Here is a 17315-nt window from a genome sequence, read left to right on the forward strand (position 1 = left end):
GCGGGCACATAACAACACCAGGCAACACGCACACAAAATTACTGTTATTTAATGGCACCTGCCATGTACATATGAATATACATTTTATGGGAGAGACAGAATGCTCAAATAGCCAGCCCTTGCAGTATTATAGAATAAAACACACCTTAATTAAAATATAGCTAACCTAATAGGTTATCTGTGCCGTTCTTTTTCTGTAGCCTCTTCACTTGGGCTGCAGGACATTTCTATTTCACAGTAAAAAGCTGCGCCTGCCAGCTGTCCCGTATATTATATCTACGAGTAAACCTAAGCTCACTTCCTCTGAGCTGATGCGCGTTCCTGTCGGGGGGAAGTTGTTTTTCGGCAAAGCAGTCTCTTTTCGGCACTTTTCATTCAGTCATATTCGTCAGGAATTATCTGAAATTTTCTGGCAAAATTCTTCAGAGGTATCACAGAGAAGCATACAAAAAGGTTTCCAATATGCGTTTGAAAGATACGTTCACCAGATTAAATGTTGGCGAAGTTCAAATGAAGAGGAACTCAAAATAGAGGGAAAAGTACACCACTCTCTGCACACTGCACTCCTAAAAAACATTCTGTGCAATTAGGTTCAATGTTTTTCCCTCTGATCTTTTGACCCCTGGAGTAAGTTCACAATAACAGAAAGTTGTTGAGGTCTGTCAGGCTCTATACAGCATGTTTATGTGTTTCTGTTTCTGTATTTAGCAGACGCTTTTATCCAAAGCGACTTACAAATGAAGATATAACAAGCTATATAAAAAGTTAACAATAAACTACAAGGAAGGAACCCACTAGTCCGACTCTGTCAGAGATGAACGACTAGATATAGAGTGCAGACATAGAGGGAAGTACAGAAAGATAAAGTGCAGAGATAGAGGGGATAGGGAAGTACAAGGTAAGTGCTAGGATAGGAGATGCTCTCTGAAGAGCTGGGTTTTCAAGAGTTTCTTGAAGATAGACAGGGACGCCCCTGTTCTGGTAGCGCTCGGTAGGTCATTCCACCATCGTGGGACGACACATGAAAAGAGTTTGAATTGTCTTAGGCGTGGTGTAGGAGCTGCTAGACGACAATCCTGGGATGAACGGAGGGACCGAGTTGTGACATAAGCCTTTGTGAGAGCATTCAAGTAGGTGGGAGCCGTTCCATTAAGCACTTTGTAGCTAACATCAGTGACTTGAATTTGATGCAGGCGGCTAAGGGCAGCCAGTGGAGTTCAATGAACAGAGGGGTGACGTGTGTTCTTTTAGGCTGATCGAAGATCAGACGCGCCGCTGCATTCTGGACCATCTGCAGGGGTTTCATAGTACAGGCTGGGAGACAAGTTAGGAGAGCATTGCAGTAGTCAAGGCGGGAGATGACCATGGCCTGCACCAGGAGTTGGGTGGCATGTTGGGTTAGGTATGGTCTGATCTTTCTTATGTTTAGTAATGCAAAGCGGCATGAACGAGCAACCGAGGTAACGTGATCCTTGAAGGTTAGTTGGTCATCAATCATGACACCCAAGTTTCTAGCTACCTTTGATGGAGCAAGAGATAGGGATTCAGTTTGGATGCAGATGCTGTGGTGTATGGTTGGTTTGGCTGGGAAGACAAGCAGTTCAGTTTTGGGGAGGTTAAGCTGGAGGTGATGGGCTTTCATCCGTGTTGATATGTCAGAGAGACAGTCTGAGATTCGTGCTGAGACCATGTGGGTCGTCAGGTGGGAATGACAGATAGACCTGGGTATCATCAGAGCATCATTTGGATTTGTCAGAACTGAGGATGTGTCTCATAGTATGAGAAGGCAAATGGATATGTGGGTTTATATCTATCATAATGTTACAAATATTTGCGAGGAATTACTATTTTTATATGACAACATGTCGTCTTGCATGTATATTTGGCAATTTCTAAAACATATATATATATATATATAGATTTCTAAAACATTCAAATGATTTTATTATCATACTACATTTCAAAACCACATTCATTCCAATATATATTTTTTAAATTGTTCCAAAAAAAAAAAAAACAACTCTGAAGGCCAAGGACCCCTATTGGCTCTGGGGCCCTGGGCACACGCCCACTTTGCCCATGCGGTAATCCTTCTATGCTTTTATGTATCCTCTGGCGAAGAATATCCTGTTTTACAGTACTATTGTGCCACTCAGTGGATGGTAAATGGAAAAAAACTGCCTAATTTGACATCTTGGTTTGCAGAATGTGAAGTTACGAATGTTTTTTAATTAAATGATATATCCTAAAATCAATCTATTGTTCGTTAAATGGTTGTTTTACATATGTAAATTAACCTAATACTATTTTCCCTGGTTGTGAGAAATCCTACTTGGGTAAACTGCATGAAAATCCACTCTATAGTTTCACAACGAATTAGTATAGTTGCCTTTAGGAAATCCCTGTTCCGCTCCATATATAATCACGGAAAACTGTAGCTACACGTTATTTGAAAAACAAAACAAACAAATATAAGTAATGAATAGATAATGAAAATTACTCTATAACGTAATTGCCGAGGGAGTGGGACGTTTGCTTTTACACTGATATTTCGTGAAAGAATGATCAATTTATTCAATCTACAAATTACATTACCTAAATTTTTAAACAAAAGTTTGATAAATCACAGTTTATCAAATACACAGGTGGGGTAAGCGTAATTCATGTAATCGAGTACTTGTGATTTCCATGAAGACCCTGAAAGCGACACTTGGCCTGCTCGACACTGTGTTGTGGCTACTTGGATCATAACTCGCTACTAGGGCGGGCCTTTCAGAGTTACTGCTACAGGGATACCAAGATGGAAATTCAGGGGCTTTCTGATGCCCAAAACATTCACTCTCAACATGGCGCCCAACACAGAACTGCTTCATCTCCGCTTCGATCAATGTCAGAGTCGTTAACTCGTTTAGTTTCAACTGAGAATGAAGCTGACCGACAACTGGAGACACCAGAGTTTCAGAGTGACAACAACAACAACACCAGGCCGATAACTTCGTCCTTTCGCCTGCTGGCGGAAAATGGCAGCGATATCGTACGTTCGCCTGTCAACAAACCACAGTCAACCATCAACACCAATTCACCGGAAAACAGAGCGGTTCTGGGACGTCATAACGTAAACACAGAGAAAGAAAATGATCTTAACACACTGTTAGGTTCACATGAGTTTTTTAGAGCTGCCTGGAAATACGAAGAGAGTGGGGACTCTGTAATGCAAATGGCGCTGCCTCTGTTTGAAGGGGAAGAGGAACCTGTGCCGCAGCGGCAGCTAACGTTGCCTTTCTCAGTTTTACGGCAGCAGCGTGAGCACGGCGCCTTCAAGCAGCATTCTGTAGACAACCACAGTACTAGTGTGCCATGGAGCTTGAGCAGGATTGACAAACAAACACAGGAATTGTATGTCGTTTTTAATGTCGTCCAAAATAATGGAACCGCCGACGCAAGCAAACACCGACCGGATGTGTCATCCGACAACGGGGATAAAATGAAAGGTAAAAAAGCAGAGTGCGCTACAGCAAGTCAAAGTGGATCTATGGAGGTTGGAAATAGTAGTAATATTGCTTTCTGTGAAACTAATGACAACCTGAGCTGTCTTTGTACACAAACAGTGAAGAAAGCAGATCACGTTTTCAATTTTTTAACCGATCATTCTGACGTGGTTAATGCTAAACACACTGTCTTTCACCACACCGTCGAGGACGTTGTCTTGACTAACAAATATGGCGATAAGATTTGTGGCCAGATCTGCACCGAAAACAACGACGGAAAGCTGGGCGGGGAACTGTCGGTGCAGAGGAGAATTGACGAGAGCACTGCCTTAATTTCAGAGACGGCGGGTATCGTGGAATCCATGGAAACATCAGACTTTATTCCAGACTCAAGGGCCCTGCAGGACAGTGCAAACCCAGTCGCCGCATCCACAATTCCCCCTGCTAGTGAAACCTTTTCCGGAACCATCACAATAAACAACCAAAGCATCATAGTGACTATTGAAAATGGGATACTGACTCTCGCTGCCTCACCAGAGGGATATGTACATCAGGAGGATGACATGGTCAGCTTAAAGGAGCATCTCGGCATGAAAGACCATGAGGATATTGTTCTTCTAAACTATGATAGTGGTACTAAATCCATCGGGAAGATAAGCACTCTGGCAGTAGCCAGCCCCGGCCAGCAGGAGGAGCATAGACCTCGTTTGTCTGTGAGTGACTCTGAACTAGCTTTGGTGGATGATTGCTCATTGTCAGAATTGGGTACTTCACTAGATTCTTGTCTCATTGTCAAGCAGGAGGCAGGGGCACTGTGTGCTGTGACCGAGGCCGATCTGGTCTCTCCATCGCCCAAACCTGCTGTGGCAGACTGTGACAATGAGGATTTAAATTCTGTACCACTAATCAGGTCAAAGAAAGACACTGTGACAACTTTTCCCTGCCCAGAACCAGACTGCTCCTGTACGTTTGACACTCGTCAGAAACTCAAGGTTCACCTCCTGAACCATGCAGAGGACCCACGCCCATTTCAGTGCACTGTGGAGGGATGCGGCTGGGCCTTTGCCACCTCCTATAAACTGAAAAGGCATCTTCAGTCCCATGACAAGCAGCGACCTCACACCTGCCAGTTTGAAGGCTGTGGGCGGTGCTTCACCACAGTCTACAACCTTAAGGCTCATGTCAAAGTTCATGAACAGGATAATGCCTTCATCTGTGAGATCTGCAGCGAGAAATTTCGCAGCGCTTCAAGACTTACCAATCATCAAAGGGTCCATTTTGAGCCACCGAGGCCCCACAAGTGTGAATTTCCAGGTAAAACAAACCATGTTCTTTCCCAGTATTGATTGTTATTTCTTATTGTGTATTTACACACGTAATATGTCTGCTGATGGTTTGCTTTTTTACAATCTCCTAATTTGTGTTTAATATGATGCAAATTTCCTTAAATTCTGGCCTTTTTAAAGTTTCATAAAGCACTTTATAAGGTGATGCCAGGAGATTGCACATACCAGAATTGTTAACATGCTGTATTAGAGAGATGCTTCATAGGAAAGACTGTAGCAAAATACTTATTTGGTCTAATGTTTTCTTCCCACATGTTCCCTGCTCTGTCCTGCACAGGCTGTGAGAAAACCTTCATCACCTTCAGTGCCCTGTTCTCCCACAATCGAACTCACTTCAGAGAAACGGGCCACTTCACATGTACTTATCCGGGCTGCGACAAGACATACGACAAGGCTTGTCGCCTCAAAATACACATGCGAAGTCACACTGGTAAGCTGGTAATATTTATGAATGTTATATTGAAACTTCCCATCAGTGGTTCTATTGCCATTCATTTCAGCGTAAAGCTGCAGGATCAATAAATAGAGCCTGTCCGAACTTTACAGTGGTCAGCATTCAGGCATCAGACATTCTTAAACAGTTTTATAGGGGGAAAAAGTAATTCTTTAGTTATATGATTCAGTTTATGTCACACACACATATACTATTGTACCTAGCATGTGTCGATCCTGTGTGTTATTTTCTTTGAAATGCCAGCATTTAGTGGCGCTCAGCCTTTTAATCATCTTGGGCCCCCTGTTTTGTAATTTGTCTGTATAAGAACTGTCTGGACAATAGGTAGCCTGTAAGGCAGACTCTGGCTCATTTCCAGTCATTTATTTGAAATTACCTGGTGTGGTGAGTTGTTTTTTTCCAAAAAGTCCACTTCTGTCAATAACTCTGCTCCCATGCATGCATCCTGGGACAATCTCAGTGTTCCATTTAAGTACCCAAATCCAGCTGTTGGCTTCTGCATTCATGCGGTAGGGTTGGGGTTATACCAACTTTGACTATATTTTATTGCGTAATTTAAACCAGTTCAGATCAGTCCAGTGTACTGTTACATACAGAAAGGATGCACATCTTTCACAATAAAAGCCATGCTTAGGTGTTGTTGAGCTTTGTGGTGCAACATGGATATTTTAAAAGGGCAGTGCTCCCATTTTTCAGCATCTACAAGAGTGCCTCCTGAGCAAAAAGTGAAGGAACCTGCTTAAAGGGGAAATCCAGCGCCTTAGAGTGGAAGTAATGGCAGGCTGAAGTGAATTGGTTGCTTTGTCTGACATCAGGCAAATAGTCACTGGAAACTAAAGACCTTGTTACCAACTAATGTGTCTTGTGATACATGTTATTGTCCTCTGCACAAGTAAATACTTCCAGTGTTCTTTTTGTAGGTGAGAGACCATTTGTCTGTGACTCGGAGGGCTGTGGCTGGTCCTTTACCAGCATGTCAAAGTTACTCCGACATAAAAGGTAACTTTTTCACCAATTTACAGAAACAGAAAAGTCTTATAATTAGATTTATGGTGTGGACAGAGCAGCTGCAATGGTGTTATGCAAGTGATACAAAGTAAAATTGTTTGTTATCATGCAATGTGCTGAACTTGCTGTTATGATGAATGAGTTTTCGTTTGTGTGTGTCTGTTTCTCAGAAAACATGACGACGACCGTCGCTTTGTCTGCACAGAGGAGGGTTGTGGGAAGTCCTTCACAAGGGCCGAGCACCTCAAGGGCCACAGCATCACCCATTTGGGCACAAAGCCCTTTCAGTGCCATGCAGAAGGTAAACAAAATAGAAATGAGTGCAAACATGAGCATGTGGCAGTACTAACAGTTTTCTCTAAGACTGTTAGTACTGCCTGCTAGTACTTTTTCACTATAATTTTTTTAGATAGCATTTTTAGAGACGCTTCTTACTTTGTTTTTTTTTGTCCTTTGCACACCCTCTATTGTCCAGTATTGTTGTGGCTTACATCAAATGCTTAATGAGTTTGCTTTATAGGCTATTGCTTAAGTGATGTTTGTGTCTTTTACACTCCTTAGGCTGTAATGCCAAATTTTCAGCACGTAGCAGCTTGTACATACACTCCAAAAAGCATAAGCAGGATGCCAGCACCCTGAGGACCCGTTGTCTTGTGGCCAACTGCTCCAAGCACTTCTCCTCCCGCAGCAGCCTTAAGAGCCACATGCTCAAACACCACCACCTCAGTGCAGGTTAGTAACCAACAATGTTGCCTCTTAACCCAGAAATAATAACTTGTATCTTTTAAAATTAGGCCTAATGTATTTGTTGGGCTTTTGGTAAGTACTGCCTTTACACAGCATAACAGATAACTGTAGCGTACATATTCATGTATGACCCACTGTTGTGGTGCCGTGAGATTTGTGACGCATAAGTACAAAAAAGATAGTGTATCTCCAAAATATCATATTCCAGCTAAACTGCAAATTTAATGATTGTATTTATATGGTTTTACTCTTACTATTAAAGACTATACAAGTGTATAGTTGCCCTGCTTGAAATTTCCACACAGTTATGTTGGATGACAAGAGTTGGTTTCAGCTCTTCCAAGTAAACCTCTTTCTCTCCTCCCTCACAGATGTTCTTAGCCAGATGGAGACCACATCCTCCCTCACCCCCAGCAGCGAGCTCATCAGCTCCACCCAGACGACGGTTGCAGGGCCTGGTATTGCCGGGGCTGACCAGCTGACTAACTTGGACCTCAGCTCCCTGCTCTCTGCTGTGCCTGGGGGCACCGCACCTACTGCTGGCATAGGAGTAGGAATTCCTGTGGCTGGAAGTAGCTCCAATGGCCCCTTTACAATGGACCTCTCTCTGGTCAGCTCGGGCATTTTGACCATTGACCCTTCCTCAGTTAGCAGTACACTGGTTACCAGCAATAGCACCACATTGGCCAAGGCTTTGGACCCACTTATCATGGCAACCAGCAATGACATGGCCCCTCAACGTGGTCTGGAGGGAACAGTAGGTGATGTTCTGCCCCCACAAGGCACCCTTAACCTGGATGATGTGCAGACAGTTACCCCTAAGGCCCGAGGAACACTCACAGCTCTCACCATTCAGGGTGCTGGTGCTTCTGTGGATCCCACTCTGCAGCACCCACTTAGTTCCTCCAGTGCCATGTGTGTTGAGCCTTCAGCTTCCTTGGCTGTCGCCCCTGTTGCTGAGCTGCTGGCCTCACCATCTAAGGAGGTTGAGGTGGGTGGCCAAAGAGGTGCAGGGCCTCTGCTGAGCTGTGTGGAGGTGCTGGGTCCTCAAGAGGGGGAAAAAGTTCTCACACAGTTTGTTTTTCCCAGCCATAGCAACAGCTTCAGCCCACAAAAAGAACCGCAACTCAACGATGTGTCACCCAGCAGCTTTTTGGTATGCAGCCACACAGTTAGTTCTTTGTCATATTTAAAATTTCCGATGAAATATGCAAGTTATAGTGTTTGGAAGGGACAATTCCTTTCATTGTCATTAGCATTAGAGGTTGGATTTAAAAAAAAAAAAAAGAGCTAAAGCATTTTTCCTTTAACCCTAACTTATGGTTCAATATGACAGTCATTATTTGTGTGCAGACGTATTTATATGGGTTTATAAAAAGTTCAGTCATCAGAAAATAATATATTTGTTCAGATGGTATTTTTTTGGTATGAGTGCCACCAAAATCCCAGAAAACATGTTTGACATGTTTTTCAAACTAAAAAAAGAAACCAGAAAGCTTCCGGAACCTGAAATCTTAGTTGTTGCCTATTAAATTTTAATCTGTTTCTGGATATTAATTCACATCAATTTTCATTTAAGAAATCCTCTTACTATAATAATCTGTCCAGCATTTATGCACATCCAGCATTTATGTACTGCATGTCACAAATTAAATGAGCCTCAATTCCCGAAAGAAAGTCGAGGTACACTTTTTGGGTGAAAGAAAATATCTTTCTGTCTTTTCTCTTCACTTCTGCATCCCACATATTGGGTACTATGGAGGATCTGCAGTTAGAATGAAAATACTATTCAAAATCACAGAAGAGTGATTACATTTTTCAAAATGTTTGTATTCCACATCTCAAAGGTGCTTTAGTAACTATGTCGCTAAGGTATCATTCACATTCTTCTCTGATGGTAAAATAGATAATGAGCTTTTGGCTTGTTGGTCAGTCAAGAGATTTTTCGATATTTGCTGACATCATATTGATGAAAGGGTAATTTAAATTGTATCAGTAGATCAACTGGGGAAAAAAATTATTGTAACCTTAATGTGCACCCATTTTGTTTATTAGGAGAGTGGAGGCTCAGCCAGGACTGACTACAGAGCCATCCAACTGGCCAAGAAGAAAAAGCAACAAGGCTCTTTAGCTACACCAGGTAATAAACGTATATTAACTCTTTGACCATTTAACTCTTCAATTTGATATTTTCGCTCAGCATCCACAGAGACTACAGACTAAAGTGACCATTTGAATAATAATGGATTATTCTTTCTGCTCTCCAGAGACTTTAGGCTCATGCCAGAGAAAATCTAAAGGGTTGAAGGTTGCTACAACACCGGTGCCACTTGCTTCCTCTAGTGCTCGTTATAGTGATGGAGCTGTAGCTGCCAATGGGGGCCTCACTCTACGTGACCCTGTCACTGGGGCTCAATATGTCCAGATTCAGCTGCTGCAGGTGAGATTTGTAATCACAAGGCTACCACATACCACTGTTTTGAAATAACCATGCTTTAGGCATAAAAGCTGTGATGAATAACTAAAAAGCATTAGGACATCCACAGACTGTAAGCTCATTAATGTGATGTTTCACAAAGGTTGGGGGGTTCACGAACGTTGCTCAGTGCCCACTCAACACACACTCTTATCAGGTTAACCTTTGAGACTCTAGAAGTTGGGACAGTACTTGTCTTTGATTGGTCATTTTAGTGACAAGTAAAAGCATATACGGCTAAAGGCTTTTCAGTCAATCTGCTGTTTCTTTATTTTGATGTACTAACAGTAAGTGATGATAGACAACTTATTACAGGCAGTATCGGAACCACTGTCTGTGATTTTATCTACAGCTATTACTACTACTGGAACTGAATGCTCACATAGTATTCCTGTAATCGCTTACCACTGCAACCATATATGCCAATATTGAAACTGAAAGGTCACCTGTGAGAGCAACCACATGGTTTGACTTGCATGTTCTTTCAATCAAATCATCCTTTTCGCTTTGTTTCTCTTGTTCATCACTCATTTTGCTCAATATGTTTTGTAAACCAAACATTGAAGAGCCTGGGAAACTGCATAAAAACTTCTGTTGTAGATTTCTCATGGAAAATGACTCTTCTGGTACTTTTCTTGTCATGAGTTTTAAAAAAAAAAGTGGAGCACAAAACATGTGATTGATGTGCTGATCATAATGTGTGTGTACATTCAGGATGATCCAACCAGTGATGGTGACCTGGCCTTCCAGCTGAGCTCTCAGCCTTCCAGCTCTCACTCTCAGCTCACTGTCGACTTACCTGTCAACATTTTACAGGTTAGTCAATTTCTCATTTATCAGTTCTGTTGTTTGTGTCTGTTGATTCTCCACTATGTTTCATAATACATATACTGAATTGTTTCCTAAAGTCACCAATATATAGTCTACCTCAAAAGTATTTTGAATACTTTTATATTCTTTGTATTGTATGAAAGCAGGTGCTCGCATGTGCAAAATAGCCATGCATTGAACTTAAAACCTAGAACTCTCAACTGAATAAACCCAGTGATTTGGCAAGAAAAGAAGCGATACAAGTCCACATTGCTCTTTTTTCCTTAGTACCACCTGCATCTTGAAGGGGTTCAAATTAGATTTCACTATTAGTTTTGGCTCTGCAATTTCTGCTGCACAAATTTCATACACAATTGTACATTTAACCTTAAAAACAGAAAATGTCACACTGTAATTCACAAAGACAGAGAAAAAATAGTCCTAAGACAACACAAACCACAGTCCAAAATTTCAGGCAGTCTCCTCATCTCTCCAATGACTTTTGAACTCCTGAGCTTCATTTGTTGAATTTTAAGGGGATAAAAATGACAATAATTAAATTAATTAAATGAAAATGGAAGCAAAGCCTTGTGAATAGTATATTTGCTCATAAGTGATGTTTTAGTTTGACAATTTAAAGTTTGTGAACAAATTCCACTCCATGGTTATATCTAAAGTAATAGAAATGATGTGAGCAGTATTTGTCTAACTTGCATGTGAAGGCTCAGGAGAACCATCACTTGAGAAATGGATACAGAGTTAGAGAATGTTTATTTGGAATCGTTTTTCTACGTTAAAGTGCAGTGTTGGTTTTGTTTGCGTTCAGGAACCCACAGTGATGACCGAAGACGACAACAGTTCTGACAACTCCCAGTTCACAGGAAGCACAATCAACCTCCAGGACTTGGAGTGACCCCTCCCCTCCCCTCCGAGAAACAAACCCCACAAAACAGGCACTGTTCCCCGTTTACATTTACGAACATGGACGTACCCTGAGATGGTCCCATTTTTTACTCATCTTTGCCCAGGACCTTGCTGGCCTTTTTGGATGTGCTTGATGTAGTTTGTTGATGGAGGGACATGGTTCAACAGATAATGCACCTTGAGATAAGGATTCCAAGTTCAGTGAAATATTGTGTTTATACGTAAAGTCCTGTTCACATCAAACTTAGAATCTGAGAGCACTGTCATGTCAGAGGCATCAGAGGTTTCTTGATCCTGTGTGTCATGTGTTTGTGAACAATAATGGTATCTATTCCACAGTGCCACATTGATACTTGTGCACACACCGTGTGCTGTCTGTGTTCCAGTTGCCTTACAAACATCTCATGCTGTGCACCCCTTCACTTGCAGGTTATTTGCTTTATTTGTTTTTATTTTGGCTTGTGTTTTATTACTTTTAGATTCATTTTTGGATGCCATCCAAAGTCCATGTTGATAACATGCCTGTTCATGTGTTTGTATACAGTATGACAAGAGTTGCTACCTTCTTGTAATAATTTTGACATTTTATTTATTATTAGCTGTGGGTTTACAGAATGGCAGAGCCAAACACAGATGAATTAAAGAATCAAAGCACAATCAAACAGTGTTGTGACAGACCTTAATTTCATTTTAAAATGAAAACAAACTTTTTTGCATTATTTATATGTGAAAGACTTGTTAACTTCATTGTTAAAAGAGCAAATGTACTTATAACGAATCAGCATACACATGTAGCGGGCTCAGGGATGCTCAAAATGAGGGGGAAACCCATTTAACACTCCCTGCTTTCTGTGTATTGGTTTCAAAGAAACAGACCACCTAATTTACCATCTTGGGAAAGGAATTGGAAAAATGTTTCCCCGTGTGCCACCTTTTGTGACCTTCTGGTCACAATAGCCTGGAAAGATTAACATGTTTATGCCAACTAACGAGCTGGCCTGAAATATACAAGGACTCCCCTTTTGATGCTGAGCGGGGGACAGAGCTCATACCAAATGGGCCTTATCTGAGATATAATTAGAGGTGACATTTATTTATCAAGCAATTCCACACTCTTGGAAAATAACAATGCTTTCAGAGTCACCATCAAACCGGATTATTGGAATTATATTAAGCATGTTTCATAACTTGGCACAAGTTGATTGAAATTCTCACTGACATCTCAAGCTTCATTGTGCGTGGTACGCCAATAAAGTAAATATGTGATAACGTCAGTTGTTTTTCTATGGAGACACAGTGCCATCTAGAGGTCAGTGGTACCAAACCGTTAAGCTAAAAATCATTCTATAATTAGATACTTGGGTAAACTGAAGTCCATGGTTGAAACAATGTAATGTGTGTTTTACAATGATCCAGTGATCCTAAACCTACTGGATAACATTCTGTTTAAGTTACATGTGTCATCACAGACTCCGACCTGGAGCTGGTACAGGTTTGAAACTGTAATCAAAAGTTATCTTACTATATGAATATTCTTTATACCATACATTATTTCATGTCGGTTTTAGATCATTGTACTATGTGCTGATTTCAGAACTCTTTGAATGTGTGTCTTGGGATAAAAGAATGGAGAAACTAGTCGTTGGCTTGGTAAAGTTTAATTTAGATTAAAAGCCCAGTCGCTACGCCCAGAATCTTAACTATAGGGTTGCGGACTGAGAGTTGTGAACAACACTCCGCCTTCACTAGTAAAAACACTGGAACAAAACCAGAAGTTACTCTTGCTTTTTGGCTTACGCTTTTACAATTACTTACAAAGAAAATATACGTGACAGACTGAATGAGAATTCAGAAGAGGTGGATCTAAGTTTGGTGTTTTCGTCTTGTTTGGCCGTTTTTTGTTTTTACGTGCTTTACGTTTTCACTTCGTATTCGCCTAGCCGCTGTAAACTGTCATTCAGACAAAGTAAACTCTTGGTAGACCACGTGACTGCATTTAATTACGTTTCTCTTTTTTATTAAAGTTTATTTCAAGCGCAGCTGCCGTTTGATTTCGGTTATTTTAATCGACATTACTTGGCATTCTTTTGACATCCTTGACCAAGAGAGCCGCGAGTCTTCCCCCATCATCTTACTCAATGCACTTAGAGCCCTCCAGCTGACCGAACGAACGAACCAAGTCACCGTCCTAAGAAGTGAGTACCGGGAATAAAGGCTCGGTGCATCGTATTTTCCGACGACTAGTGAAAGAAAGGAAAAGAAAGCTGTTTGACGAGTTGGCTGCCACTCTGAAGCTTCGCAACTCAAAGTAACATCCGATCTCTGCCTGCCTCGGAAGTGATGTGTCTAGGAAAATGTCGAATTAAAATAACCATTAAGTTATCTACTACAACTAACTCCTATCTGTACTTAGCCATAGACCGTGATAATACTTAGAACTAGAATTAAAATTAGTTTCCCCATATTTATCTATTCTCTTGCCCTTTACACCAAGTCATGAATCATCTTCTATAACCAGATGTTTACTCCAGGTACCATTAAGTCGTTAGTGCACCATGTTAAAGTGCAACTTTAAGGTTTCTGTTTAATGTTCAATAAATAACCCATATTTAGTAAATAGTCATGTTGAATCTTTCTTTAGGTAATTTCGGTCAATTCAAGCGAGAACTTTCAAAATAGCAAACTGTGAGATTGATAACTCCTAATTCTGTTTCCTCCCAAATGAAAGGGGAGGTGGTGCCCCAACGAAGGTAATTAAATATTAAATGAATTCAGTAGTATGATCGCTACACACAGAAATGACCAAAACTGGAAAAAGCAAGACTAAATGTGTTTAATGGTACTACAGCTAAACTGCTGGCACCAACAAGAATAGCACCAACAAAGATGGTGAATGAAGAGAATTACCTCAGATTTCTCACGAACTGATGATTTTCACATGAATGGGATTGTAAAAAGAGAACATATTTCCCTATTATTAATCTGAGTTGATAAGGAAATGGCCATAAGATATCTGTAGTTAGTAAAAGGTAACCAGTCGGTTTGACAAGTGCTGTTTCTTACCTACATTTCAGTGCTATGTAATAGTATATACTCTTAAAACAGACTGAAAACAGTTTTAAGAAAAAAAAAAGAATTTATGATAAAATTACTTTTTCCAAAATGAACAAACAAGGTTGTAGCAGAGCTGACATTTACTAAAAATACTTAAATGAAAAGTGAAGGAAAATAACAACGTGATGAGTGGCAAGTAAAGTCACCTTTTTTGAAAAAGGTTTTTTTTTTTTTCCTTTTGTTGATTTTAACACTAACATGGAGTCTATCCCATCTAACATCAGATTACAGTACAGGTTGCCAGTCCATCGCTGGACCACACTGAAAAACGTTCCATTGGTAGGGCTGCCACTGCAAAGGCTAATCGCTTTAAGTTTTAAGCCTTGTTTTAAGCACAGCAAGTAGCTGGATGATCTCAGCTCTGTTTGGCTGAAATGTTGAAATGAAGCAGCTCAGAGAGGTAAGGTACCGCTGGACCAATGAGGGACATGTTTCTGCACCATATACATGAATATATACAGTAGTAGCGCAGTACAGAATATGCAATTACATATTCTGAAATAGCAAAAATGTATACGAACTCTGGAAAGCCAAGGTTTTTAAAGAAGGCATATTTTTGACAGTTATCAGGGTTCTGACAAGACTTTGAAAATCAAGAAAGTCATAAATTAGAAAGCCTAAATATCTCGGGTCAGTGAATGCACCAAAGTTGTTAATTAAATCAGAGCTATCTGGGAATTTCATGTTTTCCAAACAAGCTATTAGAAATTATTATGCAATACAAATCGCAGATAGTAATCAAGTTTTGGTCTTGGCTGCTCTAAAGTTGGCTACATAACACTAATAAAAGATTCTTGTGTCTGGGTATAAAAATTCAAGTGAGGAGAGAAACTACGATATTACAAACAAAACTATTTTAGGTAAGTTAATTGAGAAGTCATTAATACTGTCAATTAATATTTACAATCCAAGAATGACATATGAAGTGTAGTCAAGAAATAACATTCCATTGCTTTGGATACAAGTGAAAGCTTTTAAAAAGTTTTTTTTATTATTTTATTTTTTAAATTGAATTAAGCATGAAAAGCAGAAAACATGTTGGCAAAAAAAAACCAACTTTGTATAAATGGTTTATTTTGGAATGAATAAGAATTCTATTTTTATTACCAAGTGACTTTTTACCAGGCTAGGTGCCTAGCTGACTCACAAAAAGGACCCAAGACCAGACGCAGAACACTGGGAGATTTAGAGTTAGAACAGAGTTTATTAACAGGTGCGTGGTGTTGGGAGCCAGAGGGACGATCCAGGTAAACGTGGAACTCTGAGAGAGGAGCCTGGAGGGAGACCGTTAGTGAGGAGACGATAAGGAGAGATGAGAGGGGAGAGGAGTTTCGGTGCAATCTGTTGGTTTCCTTAGCTAGGATATTGTTTTTGAATTGACTCTATATGAATGAATTGGATTATTTTGAAATTAATTACTTGTATTTCATTGAACTCCAATTGGCTTGAATTGGACTATCTTATTTAAGTGCCTTGAGATGACATTTGTTGTAATTTGGCGCTATATAAATAAAACTGAATTGAATTGAATTGAATTGTTGTTTCTGACGATGTCACAGATTTTTTTATTACAACTTTTACAACTGGTATGATGGTATGCCCACCATCCCCACTGGCAACGGGCAAATCGCACCCTGGTTACATGTTTATTTCACTGTCCTCATGTATTTATGCTCTCCTCTTTGTGTTATTCTTTTTTTTACACAAAGCATGCTGAATTGTCTCTGTATGAGATGTATTGCACAAATATACTGGGCCTGCTCAGTTTATTAATAACCCAATAATCAACACGCATCATGAGTGTGTGACCTACATATTAATTCTTCACTGTTACATCTCAACAGGAGCAATCTTAACAGCCAAAAGCGTAGCTGGCAGCAGGTGAAAGTAAAGTACAAGAACATATTTTAGAGTAGCTTTTGAAGAAATGTGTTTCTCCAAAAAATGTGTTGAGCTGTAAATATATTGCACTGTAGCTACCAAAAAAAAGGAAAGAGGCCTCTGCCACTGGTGGGGGTCCTCCATCCGAACATCTCACACCAGCAGAGGAACTTGCTCTAACCAGCAATCAAGGGCGGCCACTGGTGGAAGTAATAGAGGGAGGGACCTCCTCGGAATATGTTCCCCAAAGTGTGTAGGATCAGTAAGTAGAAGGTATTGATCACTTTCCCTCAAAACGTCAGTCTCTCAATTATAATAACTGATGTTGTGCCTTTATCTATCAGTGGTGGGGGACACCATCTGCCTGCTTGATCCCCAGACCACAGAGGACATCCCTAACCCATGTGTGAGTAGTAGTATTCAATTTGATTTTCTTTTGATGGAAACTATGCATCTCATGCATCCCTGTGATCTCCTACTTCAACAACTGCAGAGTTTCTCCGTTTGCAGTTTGATGGCCCCGGCACATCTCAGGCATTTGATAAAACTGTGTCTGTAGAATGCCACAGGTAGGCTATTTATTATTGAAAATGTGAAACGGTTTGGATGTGTCTGCAGTCTACCTATTCTATACCAATAGGCCTAATTATCACCAATACTGCAGGTTTGAACAGGAGCACAAATTCCAGCAACAAAGAGTGAAGTAAGTAACTCTTCACATTACTGTCACTACCTACATACTTTGTTGCTCACAGGCACATTTTTGTACGTCATTATTGTACGGTTCATGCAAAGTGTTAGAAATTTGTTTATACATTTATATTCACAGTGGGGTGCCATGACCTAACGTTTGGAAAATTATAAATTATCTCTATCCATTTAGCCTTCTTGTGCTTGCTCTAACTTAAACTGCTACTGTGTTAATACTAAATTATGAAAAGAAGTTCTAACTCAAAGGACACAACAATAAGGATCAACGGAACTATGTCCCTGTATAGGTCCCTCATTGTCCTTTCAGGCACTGGAACCTGCAGGGAGTCAAGCAAGAAAAGACCTGAGCCTGAAAA

The 17315-nt window shown here is 40.4% G+C and overlaps 1 protein-coding gene across 2 annotated transcripts; it reads left to right on the forward strand.

Annotated features, from left to right (window-relative positions):
• The first annotated feature begins 2763 nt into the window (after positions 1-2763).
• LOC140303955 (zinc finger protein ZXDC) lies at positions 2764-11915 on the forward strand. Of its 2 annotated transcripts, none has more exons than XM_072382949.1 (10): positions 2764-4802; positions 5112-5264; positions 6209-6287; positions 6467-6597; positions 6858-7028; positions 7415-8214; positions 9099-9183; positions 9311-9483; positions 10234-10335; positions 11156-11915. In XM_072382949.1, exons 1-10 carry the CDS (start codon positions 2801-2803, stop codon positions 11240-11242), a joined length of 3783 nt encoding a protein of 1260 aa, XP_072239050.1. In that variant the 5' UTR covers positions 2764-2800; the 3' UTR covers positions 11243-11915. The 2 variants fall into 2 exon arrangements, with proteins under 2 accessions (XP_072239050.1, XP_072239051.1); XM_072382950.1 differs by having other exon boundaries at positions 7415-8199.
• The last annotated feature ends 5400 nt before the right edge of the window (positions 11916-17315 follow it).

This window comes from Leuresthes tenuis, unplaced genomic scaffold (assembly GCF_036924035.1).
Source record: "Leuresthes tenuis unplaced genomic scaffold, fLeuTen1.0.hap1 SCAF_3, whole genome shotgun sequence".
In the NCBI taxonomy this organism is placed as follows: domain Eukaryota; kingdom Metazoa; phylum Chordata; class Actinopteri; order Atheriniformes; family Atherinopsidae; genus Leuresthes; species Leuresthes tenuis.

Excerpts from the sequence above, each read along its gene's own strand:
- LOC140303955 (XM_072382949.1), top strand. The coding sequence starts at position 2,801 with ATGGAAATTCAGGGGCTTTCTGATGCCCAAAACATTCACTCTCAACAT. Across the intron at positions 9,184-9,310 it reads AGGCTCTTTAGCTACACCAG|AGACTTTAGGCTCATGCCAG; the intron begins GTAATAAACGTA and ends TCTGCTCTCCAG. Across the intron at positions 9,484-10,233 it reads TCCAGATTCAGCTGCTGCAG|GATGATCCAACCAGTGATGG; the intron begins GTGAGATTTGTA and ends GTGTACATTCAG.